At 30.2% G+C, this 12,552-nt stretch overlaps 1 protein-coding gene across 4 annotated transcripts in view; it reads right to left on the bottom strand.

Annotated features, from left to right (window-relative positions):
• Window positions 1-12,552, bottom strand: part of LOC108745715 (diuretic hormone receptor-like) — a 43,041-nt gene that overhangs the window by 24,534 nt on the left and 5,955 nt on the right. For all 4 annotated transcript variants that reach the window (XM_018482024.1, XM_018482023.1, XM_018482026.1 and 1 more), the window contains exon 2: window positions 6,623-6,971. In XM_018482024.1, coding sequence (XP_018337526.1) covers window positions 6,623-6,896 — 274 coding nt within the window. In that variant the 5' untranslated portion in view covers window positions 6,897-6,971. The remainder of the gene's footprint in view (window positions 1-6,622; window positions 6,972-12,552) is intronic.

The following is a 12,552-nucleotide window of genomic DNA, read 5'->3' as shown; positions in this document are numbered from 1 at the left end:
CACACACACACACACACACACACACACACACACACACATGTATAAAAATTTAATAATGTTGAAAATAAATATCTTACAATTATTATATATTATCTTTAACTTAAAGTAAAACAAAATTGCGAGTTTTCTACAAATTTGCTTACGTATACTCGTTTTTGCTTTTGTATAGATCTTTGCATAGTAGAAGTTTATTCTTAATTTAGCTTTTATACGAATGTTGAGTTGCTGTTCCCATTTATTTTCCTTGGAGACCTAATATTGCTAAGTATGCTGTTTGTTCCTTTGTAGTTTAAAACTTTGCTCTGCTTTGATGCAATAATTATTCACGACATCTACCTATTTGAAAAACTATTAACCTTTATATTAAATTACTTTCTAATTTTCTCGGATCTTCAACTAATATCCTAACTTATTTTGGATTTAATAAATTACTTATTATTGTAATTGCATTATTTAGTTTATTTGATTAAATAAATTACCAGAAATTGTATTTTCAAAGCAAAAAGAGTGTGGCAAATTAATTCGTGTTGAAATCTAATCAAAACTAGCCAACAAAATTCTTTTTATAAAAAGTAAAACTTCTAAAATTTTTTATTTTTTATATATTTGTTATCTTTATTATTTTTCTTTCATTTTTAAAGTTATCATGTCTTTTTTCCTTCTTCCTTTTTTTTCTTTGATATTATGTTATTCTTTCTTCTTTTTCCTTTTTTCTCTCTTCTTCTTCTGCTTGTATTTTTCTTTTTCTACGTTCTTTTTTCAATACTTTCCTTCCTCTTTAGTAATCTAAGTGTTTCCGGTCCAAAAACAGAATAAATAAATTGAAAAAAAGAAGAATATTGAAGTGGACGCATATTTACAGCCTGCGTATAATAAATCCGTATAACAAATCAAATTAACTGGATCTAGTTATGCGAAAGCTAGAGGTTAGAGCTTTGTCTTTGATTCGGTTTCCGTTGCCCTTTTACTATAAGTTTGTTGACGATATATTATTGACGGTACCTGCGTCTTTGGTTAGTTCCACATTCTTGATATTTTTAATTCTCAGCATCCTAGGCTTCAGTTCACTATGGTAGGGGGTGATAGATTGAATTTTTTGGATGTTACAGTGATCAGGGATAATGAGTTGATAGAGTTCAATTGATACCAGCCGACTTTTTCGGGTAGATATTTGAATTTTTGATCACAGCATCCTGTTTCTCAAAAAATAGGTACAATCGCGGGATTAGTTGATAGGATAGTTTTGCTTTCGAATCCTAAATTTCACCTTGATTTGTGTTTCATTATTAAAGTATTGTTAGAGAATGATTATCCATTGAATTTTATATTTGAGAATATTAACAATCGTTTGAAGAAAATTATTATGGCTAGAAGTAGGAAGAGTGTTGTTAATGATAATAGGGTTGAAGCAGTGCAGCCTTCACTGTTCCTTTCGATTGTGGTATTACTGAGAAGTTTAGCAGATTGAATAGCGAGCGTATGAGGGTATCGTTCTATAGTACTAATAAATTGCGAGAATTCATTAGGATGTGTGTAGACATAAAGATCCTTTACCGCGTGATAAGAAATCAAATGTTGTTTATAAGATCTCGTGTAAAAGTTGCGATGCAAGTTATGTGGGATAGACAACTGAAGTCAAGAATCACGGAGCATAAGAACCACATCAGATGGAATACTTTTACTCGTAATGTCATAACGGACCATCACGGTTACAAGAAGGCCATGATTTCGATTGGGACAACGTTACAATACTGGATGAGGAACCTCACTCCAGGAAGAGATTGATTTCGGAGATGATATTCATCAGGAGACAGACGCACGGACTCAACTTGCAGACGGATATAGGGGCTTCCCAAGGCCTACCTCTCGATTATAGACAAGCTATAAAGGCTTGGGTTGTTGTCACGTCTAGTCAGTTAGTGTCATTCGTACGCAGTAATGAATCTTAACTCTCTAGCTAAAACTAAACTTAAAAGTAACTCACTGTGTTTGATAAGTATCTTTCTGGCCAAAATATCGAGAACCGGTTTTTGTAAAATTCATAGTAATATTTGCGATATAGTTTATAATTTGTGATCAGGGTGAGTGTCCTTATTGTCGGGATAATTAATTATAATCTTAAGGTTTTTGATAAATTAGTTTTTCATATTCTCTACTTCGACATTTCCATTACTTCCTTATTTTCGTTCATTTTTCTTTTTTCTTTTTCTTTCATTCTTTTTGGGTTTAATTCTAGTATTTAAATTCTCGAGGTAGGGGAGCTCACCATGATAGCATAATTTTTTATTCACAGTTTATTTATGTTTGTGTTAGTTTGTGTTGTCTCTGAGGAGCTGAGGTATTGTCTCAAAAGTGGTATATTATTTGCGTGATATACAATATTATTTACATCTTCTGCGCTTGACTCCTACTGCCCGTATTCTTTCCAGTACTTTCTTTTCTCTTATTTTTTTTATCTGCTTGTTCTATTATTAATACATTTAAAAAAAGATATTTATCCATCTTATTATACATATAGGTACAACAAAACATACATACATATGTATATTCATGTGTGAGAAAAATTATTAAAAATAAATGGAAAATAAATTCAATCTTGGAAATTTTTTCAGGACTGTACAAAATATTGTTTAGTACTTCTAATTGGTATTGTTCTGCTTATTATTGTGGAAAAGTAGAATAAGAGTCTTTGCTTTAATCGGTCCAGAACAATAACTGTTTCATTACTTAACTATTTAAAATTTTCAACAGAAATTCTTTGCGAAGTTGGCATATTTAAAAAAATGTTTAGAATATAATGTAATAAAAATGTTCCATTTGATTGGAATTGACATATACTACATTAATTTGATAATTTACAATTATTTTGCAATTGCATAATTTATATTTTGCATATTTGCAAAATTTTATCTTCCAAATATAAATATTATTGATAAACGTCGAAATAAAAATTGTAAAGTTAAGTATAATGTCAAAATAATGTTATAAAAAAATTATATTTGAATTAAAGAGTCACGATTATATAAACGAGGTATTCCAATAAACAATGTTATAAATATAGCTTAAACAGATAAATACGATAAATTCGACCTCAATGCGACAATATGACATACATTTAGTCCATTTCAAAATGGTTATTGGATATCGATGCCCAATCCAGCATTGTCAATTCAATATTATTGTAAAATCATAGCATACGAGCGCGCGCGCACGACGAGTGTAACCAGCTTTATGGATTTCTTTCCTCTGTTCTCTTCGTTATATAGCTGAATCATTAAAGCCTCCCCCTTTACGAGGCATGACATATTATTCATTGTCAGTATCTTGCCGGATCTTGGTTATCACGATAAACTTTGTCTTTCGTATATAAAAAATTATTTGCTTTAGCCGAAAAGCAATTGCTTAATTACATTAATTTCATCGTAAAATTACATTTATTTCACCTTGTCATTATTCAATTATCAATCTTCTTCTCTGTTTTTATTTTAATCTGTTTTTATTAAAATGAAACGTCCTTAATGTTGAAATAAAATAATATTTAATATAAAATCTTATTTTATTATTATGTTAATGGATGACATTTTTGTTAAAACTTTTTCCAACGTCTCTTATCTTAAAAGCTTACAAATTATTAGTTACAGTAAATAATGATAGATATTTTTACATTAATTTAAAATTTTTTAAATAAAAAGAATTGTTTTATGTATTAAAAAAATGTTGATAACATGTTGATAACAAATATTGTACTATGCAAGCACATTTGTTACTTGACATTCTGTATAGGATGAAGTTTCAGCAAAATCGAAATTAGAAAAATTTTTTTTCTTAATTTTCGATCTTTCGTTACATTTCTTATCTCGTTTATTCTAGTCTTCTATGTATCGACGTCACGTTTTTATCGAATAAACTTGAAGAACCATGATAGGATGTGATCAAATGGTTCTATAGCGAGTTAAGTCGGATAGTGTCAGATGTGTACTTATACGAGATCACATATCGGGAATAGATCGGTCTAGACAGATACAGCTTTCAAAGTTCATACTCAAGGAGAAAACAAACAACGCGTTTCTAAGCTAACATTTTAATTAAAATCGATATTTCCAGAATTTTCACGGCTCTCTCTCTCTCTCTCTCTCTCCTCCCTTCCCCCTCCCTCCATAACTCTGCCTCTCTCTCTCTCCTTCCCTCCCTCCCCCTCCCCCTCTCACTCTCCCTCTCTCTCCCGTTTCTCTCTATCATATTATCTCCCCAATTTACTCATATACAATATTCTATTTGACTTTTAGAAACTTCATTAAATGAAGAACAAATCGCATGATTAATCATTTTGATTGTTTCCGTTGTTAGTAAAGTAATCTGACTTAATTTTGGGAAATTTTTGGATATAATCTGTTATAATTTAAAACAGTTTAAAAGGCAATATATTATATTGTAATATCAAATTATTTTACGTAATTTAGATGTACACGTTGTAATTAAAATTATGTTTACGATTATATAAAACATTATAAAGTGAAAGAGTAATTCATCAGCTTTAAAATCTGTATTTACTCAACTTCAATTTTGTTAAAATATTAAAAAATCGCGCTCACGAGATCGATAAAAGTCTACCGTTTAGTTGTAAGGGATCGGTCTCAAACGAAGAAGATTTGAATTGTTTTCACTTGATTGGTTGGAGATAGAATCAAATTAAAACTTCGTATTGTTGTCTCATCAAGTCTTGATCGTCTCTACCAGCCTTAATTTTCTGTTTTCAATTGCTGCATCTGATTCGTAGAAAACGAAAGAAGAGAAGAACTTTTGTATTTTACAAGTGTCGTATCACACTTTCTCTTCCTTCTTCTTTTTTATTATATTTTCTCCTATTCTGTAGATTTCTGTTTTCAGATGTCCATCATGGTTAAATAAGCATTAAAAAAATATATAAGAATCGCAAAATGATCTATTTTAAAGTTAAAGGTTAATAATAAAAATGCGAAACTTATTGATCAATATAAAAAAATGTATGTACCTATACAGCACAGAAGATTGAAGCAATATATATTGCTGCAATGTTGCAATATTACTGATTGCAATGTAGCAGAGACATTACGAAAATGTAAATTAACAATATGTCTGCAAATTGTCAGTAATATGCCTGTAATATTCCAGAAACATTGCAAAACTGTAATTCTTTAATTGTTGTTACAATAATAATAATATAAAAATATAATAATTTTTTACAATATTTATATAGTACAGTTTTTTAGTTTTTAGCAGCCGTTTTTATGATATAATAATTAATATAATCCATTTTTATATTTAAATAAAAAATTGATTAATCTATTATTTAACGGCCATTTCATTAACAAAATTTTATATTTATTTTAAGTATGAAATCAAAAGATTGTATAACTTTAATTTTGAATACAATCAAGATATCATTATTGGACAATCAATTAAGCTGCTGAAAACGATTTATCGAAATACTAATTATGTGATTGATGATGTATTTACGCCAGTGCCGCGCGCTTCCAGATCAAAAACGAGAATCAATTGAGAGTGAAGTGGAAGAGATGCGCATGTAGGAATAAACCAGTCTGAACTTTATCAATAAATTATAATAGCTATTGTCGATTGCTAATTTTTGCGATAAAACTTAAATATATTTCCCATAAATTTAACATGAAAGTAGAAGTTAAGATTACAAATTAAATAAATTACAAGTTTTTAAAAAAAGGCATCCCAAAAAAAGATCTAATAGGCGACTTTACCCTATTCTTGTTTTTCTAGATTGACTAAATCGTGCATTGTGAAAAGGGAATATTGTTATACCTTTATTATTCAAGTCATATTTATACATTTATCGGTTAACAATACTTTTTGAGCTTTAAAAATATTAATTAAATTAATCTTTGCCAATAGGAACTTTTAATCGAATTTGGACTTGAATTGAGACTCTAGTAGATTCTCTCTCTCTCTCTCTCTCTCTTTCTCTGCAGTATCAGCTGACTTACTGATAAATTTGGCTTAAATTGACAGAGTTGAACCGCATTGTAACAAAATCATAATCTGTTAACTAAACGGATCATCAGTGTTTTTGACAATTTTAATAAAACTACATCTGCGAAACTAAATCGTGTAACACTATTTAATATAAATTTAATTATATATAAATTAGTTTAATTATATAAATCAACATTTAAAAAAAAATTAATCAATTTTGACATTAATTACAATGGATCCTATTTAAACAATCAGTTCTTATTCTTAATATGTTTCGAATTGCGATAAAAATGGAATTCGTCTTATATAAACACGAGATTTCGACAGTACAGCATGATTTAAATAAATTCCTAATTTTATTTTTATCGGACAATGAGGACAATTAGTATCAAATATATCATTTATATACAAGAAATATTTTCATCAGAACTTGGTGATTTTTCAGTGGTTTTCTTTTTGATGTGGATGTATTAATTAGGCTATAGATATTATTTTTAAATAAAGTTCGAGATAGATACTTGGATATATTGCTAAACGAATAGATGGATACATATTGATAGATGAAAGTATTGAAAAAGTATTTTCACATCTGTTCTAATGCCAATTATAAACTTTGTAAAGGAATGTGTATACTCACGAGTATTATCATAAGATATTCCGTTAAGCTCGTCGAAGCAAGGGATACTAGCTAAGGTACCGGAAATCGTCCGGGGCCAGCACAGTATGGTATCCCAGTTCATTTCGCATTCTTGCCGTTCCTGCTTCTGGTTTTCATGTTCTTGTTCACGTTCGAGACACTTGTGCTGTTCAGCATTGAAAGACTCGTTCAGTTCATTAATATAGTTCAAAGCATTCAACACATAATTGCCGCCGACCAGCGGCTTTGTGCCGTTTATGGGAAACCAGGCCATGTTCGATCACTGCGTTGACCTCTCGTAGCGTTATTCTTCCTATTGAGCTGTCTCGATTCGAGAAAACAAATGTATCTAGAAAACAAAAAAAAGAATTCCTCTAAAATTCTCCAATGTAGTACCTTAAAGTTTACTTGAGTTTAAAAGTAAAATTTAGATGCATAGTTCAAAGATGGCAATTGGCAAAATATTTTTTCAAAGATCATCAATTCCTATAGACTCAGCTAACGCTAGTCATTCTGAAAGATTCAAACATTTTTATTTCCAATCTGTCAAATGTTCTGAATAAAAGAATTTTCACATATCACAGAATATTCACATATCAACATAATATTCAGAATAATGTACATATAAACACTTATTAATTGTATGTATCGCGAAAATCACTTACCCACGAGTAATATGCATCTCTGTTGACGGAGATGCATTAACTCGTAAGTAAGAATCACCTGGGAAAGAATATAGAGCGCAGCAATTCGCTTGTGAAGTAAGCTCCCAAAGTTGAATGTTTTTGACAATACAATTTTGTTTAAAAATTTATTCAAGGATTATCGGATCTGGAATTTCTGGGAAAATTATAATCTTGCAGAATATATATAAAACTTTCTCTGAACATGTAACGATATAAGGAATCTTTAACAATATTTGAATGTAATTGGTTTTACTTTCTGTAAACGTTTTGGAATATTTCGGAATACCTGTAGAATGTTATTTTAGGATTTCATAAATATTTCATTATTTTAGGAACATTTTGTAAATAATTCAAGAGTATTTCTTATAACATTAGCTAGGAAGATACTGTTTTATTATTATATTTGGATCATGGATCTTCGGAACCTTAGGTACATATATGTGTACTCATTGAACTTGTACAAAAAAACTTCCGCATGAAGTGCGTCTCGAATATCATCCGATAGTTCTTGTATATGTCATATATATAATTCTATATCTTAAATCTATTTGTCTCACACCTTTCTCTCTCTCTCTCTCTCTCTCTCTCTCTCTCTCTCTCTCTCTCTCTCGCTCTCTTATCTTGATAAACTATCAATATGAGGCAATCTAAGTTTTTATTGTCCTAAATAATTTGATACAAAATATTAAATATTAAATTTTCATCAACATAAGTATAAACATATCAATTTCATTCTTTAGTTTTCAAATTTCGCTAAAATCAATTTCGTTTCTAATTTATTAATAGGGAAAGATTTCGTTTGCCTACATCTCATTTGCTTACACTTTTACGCACAAGCATAAAGTTAAGAACTAAAGATATATTTACAGATCGATTGTCTACAAGCACTATTCTTTATTTAAAAAATATAAATCTTATTTATGTGTAAAAGTGCACGTAGGCAATCGGGCTCTAAGTTAGAAATGAGTTGTAAGCAAATGATGTTGTAGGCAATCGATTTGTAGGCAAAAGGAGCCCTTTCTACTACAATAGTAGTAAATTTAAAAGAGATTATGAAGAAATAAGTCACATTCCAATTGGATAAATTTACTGGAAATTCGTTGAATAATAAATTCATTAAGTGAAACAAGTGAGTGTAATTCTAAACTGAGATACGTTCTGTTTAATTAGGGAGATACTTTTAATTAGGAGGATTACATAGCTCATTAACGTTTCGATATTGTATTATCCTAACTTATCATCGCATCGCGTCGGTTGCAAATTTTGTGGTTCTACATTGATTTATTGATATAAATACGTTAAATACGTAAGGCGTTTTTATCCGCCGACATATGCTTAATCTTTGAAAGATAAACCGAGAGCCAAAGTATTTTCTTCTTCCTGACATGTAATTATTTTCTTCGCATCAACCATGAAGAGTAAAATTCTTCCGCGAGGAATACACTCCTTAAGAAAGAGAAGGCTGCGATATGAGATTCCTGGGACAAATTTTATAAAAATTTTTCGAAATATCTAAGAATTTTAGAAATAATTGAAAATAACAATGCTAGCCGTCACATATTTTCTATTTTCACCTTTCATTAATTTAAAGATTATTGAATTGAAGATTATTATGTTTGGGTAGAATATCGCGACTTGACTTCCTCAGCAATTTCTCAATACGCTTTGAAGTACGAGATCCGTAAGTACTTGGATCGACTGTCAGACGGTTACGATCATCCATCACGAAGCTCTTGGTCCACTTCGGAACTATTAGACGAAGCTCTTGGATACTCGAAATCGATAATATCGATAGTTATAATAGTTTCCCAGGGACGCAAATCATCGTGATGGAAGCTGCGACAATTCGCATTCTCCCATTATTTGGAAAATATCTCTCACTTGTAGGTTCTTGATTGTAATTTTGCAAGAGGATAAAGCATCTACAACGATTGAATATTCCAAGCTGGTTATCAAACTCGATCTCGATACGCGCGATTGTCGCTTAATACTGTTACCTTTAATATTTGTTATGAATCATCGTAATTAGTTATAAACGTTTACAACGAAATACAATGAAAACACGCAATAATATAATTATAATTTATTATATAACTTATTGTTTGTTTGTCAAAAATAGAATTTATTCAGTTTCTTTTGTTTTACATATGATGACATTGTAACTGTTACACTGTTCACAATGCACTGATGATTTGCATGAACTATAATTTCATGAGGTGTGTCTCTTACACATAGAAACTAACCGACGGAATCAGCGAATTAATATAAATATATTGTAAAAAATTTACAAACAATCGAGTTTTAATTTACGAAAGCTTTCGGTAAGATCTTGAGAGAATTTTGTTTATAAGTACTGTAAAGTAAATGAATCAATATTCAAGTTTCACTCGTTTACAGTTTTATTTATTTACCCTTTCTTTATTATCTTTGTTCTTTAATCTTTTCCTGTCATATTGTAGAATTACGTAGGAAATATAAGAGCACACCATGTTTATAGAAACATATACACATACATACACATATGCGTTCACTTAAACTGTACATATTTGTAATATTAAATATCTTTCTCGATAAAATTGAATCGATCGCTTTAACTAAATATGTATTTCCATTTTTGTTTCTTCGAAAAAGATTTAAAAAATATATATTAAATAAAAAAGAAAAACATAAAAACAAAAAGAAAAGTTAAACGTTGACAATATAATAGCGACATAAAATTTATTAAATCATAAATTTTTGTTCTGACTCTATTTGTTTTTTCTTTCTTCACTTTAATACCTCTTTAAAGTAAAGTCGCTTAGAGAAGTTACAAAAAACCGATCGTTTTTTTAATTTCTGAATGTGTAAATTATATAAATTTATCTGTGTAAATGTAGTTTAAACTACATATAAAATTGTTTTCGAAGACACTATATTTGCAATGTATATTCCCTTATTGCAAGATTATATGTAGATCTTGCAATTTTATCCTTGACAAGGATGCATGCTCCTTAAGATAGTTGTATCGCAAAATCACTTTTCTTATGATCTGTTTGGATACTATATTATACTAACCAGGCAAATATTATAAAGCCTTAGGAAGATTATAAAGCCTTAGGAAGATTGCAATTTCTAAAGTTTTATAATTAATATTTGCCTGATTACCCTCTTTAAAAATTATGCGTGTATATATATATATATATATAGAGAGAAAGAGAATATCATTATTTTCAAATAGTAAAAGCTTTAAATCTTAAGAAAAGTCCATTTTAAGTAATGTTTGCGATACGACAAACGATGCACCTACTCTGCCGCGCCTCTCTGGCTTTTGTAATCTTCGCGAAGGATGCATTACTTATTGTTAGTACTCTCAGAGTTCCGGATCGCTAATTTAAAAAAGCGATTACTTATCACGGTGTACTCAACGGAGAGATTTATCGGCAATTTAACTATTTTGATATTGTTAACCCTCGAGCTGATGAATGCGCATGAGAGGCGAATTCTCTCATTGCCCGGCCAAGAGCGAAGAGAAACAGATTATAGTTCAAACACGAGTGTATTGTAAACCATTCACAAAGATGATCGCTTCCGATATCATTATATTACACCAAATATGTCAGACCAATGATTGGTAAAAATTAATCCTTTATAATTAACGTTTCAAAGCGATAATTAGTCAACGTAGTTGTATCATGCGTATTACGACATAAATGCAGTATAATGTTGCTATATTACGGTATAGATTTTATTGTGCAAATTATACTTTATGTTATAGAATCTCACCGGCTATTTTTTACGATGATAAATATTACGTTATATTTTACCACACACGCATAATACGCCATATATTTTAGATTATACATTTAAACATAATTCTTCCCTAGAAGCGAATGTTTCTAATATTGTATCGTCGCATCTGTCAACTATAACGGTAACACGCGACTACTAGTCGCTAATATTCCATACGTGTTCCGGAACGATATGCCACTACTCATCACCTTTGTTGCTTGAAATTGCTTAGTGCATCAACACCGACAACACCGCGACGCGTCGAGAAGTCGTTTTTGCTGTGACTGCGTCCGCGCAGTATAATAGTCAGATTATATAGTTGGCACAATTATAATTTTTATAATACACTAATCTTGCGTTATATTCATTTATTTTTCTTTAATTTATATTTTTAAACAAATCTTTATTTGTAATCGCTTAAAAAGCCGAAAGTTGTAGGATCTTTGATGGTTTTTTAAAGATCGATTTGATGAAATTCAAAGAACTAGAGACAGCCTCTCTCTAGTTTAAATAGATGCACATTTAGTGAGGTATATGTTTTCTATATGTTGTGTGTAGTTTAATTTATTTTAATACTATTTATAAATGTTAAATCTGACACAATTATATGAATTAATATAGTTTTACAAGTTCTTATTATAGATATATTATACAATATTAATGATGAATGAGATAAATTAGAGGGATATACATACATGTAAAGTATGCGACGTATAAGAATCTTGTAGAAGACTGAATTTCGCGGGTATATAATTTCTTTTTGTATATAATATTTTTTGCAAAATATCAATATACATACAAAATATAATTGTACCAATTCCAGCAAAGAATGTTACGTGCGCGGTTGCTCTTGCTCTGATATGGATTTTAGGCCCGCGCAACCTAGAGCCGATGATGACGACTGGGCTACTACAGGCTACAGGATCGAGTACAGGACAAGGAATGAGTATACGGATGAGCATGCGCCATTCTGTTCGCCGCGGATTCTCTTCATCGCATCGTATACCATCGCGCGAAGGATACATGTCGTATGCGCGGCGTGATCATCAATAGGGGTTGCGAGGTATTGCCATCACAGAATCGTCACCTGCCTTATCGGGGAGGCGATAGATAAAAAAGATTTCTGTTTAAAAGTGCCCCGTCCAAATCTGCAATTTTATCGGAAATTCGCAACTAATTGTTTATACTTTTTATACGTAGAATCTGCTCCTTCCTAATAATATCAGAATAATTAATAACAAAATAGTTTACAAAGTACAAAAGTATAAAAAAAAAGTAAAATAAATATGAGAAGAAAGCATTGAGAAAAAAAAACGTAAAAGAATTGCTATCTTTTGATAAGAATTTAGAATTCATTCATCATTATTCAATCGCAACATAATTTTTATTCAAATAGAAGACTCCAAATGTTACATATTAATTTATATATCGAGAAATACAGTATTCGATGAAATTTTGATAGAAGGATATATTCTT

This window comes from Trachymyrmex septentrionalis, unplaced genomic scaffold, assembly GCF_001594115.1.
Source record: "Trachymyrmex septentrionalis isolate Tsep2-gDNA-1 unplaced genomic scaffold, Tsep1.0 scaffold148, whole genome shotgun sequence".
Taxonomy (NCBI): Eukaryota; Metazoa; Arthropoda; class Insecta; order Hymenoptera; family Formicidae; genus Trachymyrmex; species Trachymyrmex septentrionalis.
Note: the sequence above shows the minus strand (reverse complement) of the source record. Positions and strands in the feature narration are given on the sequence as shown.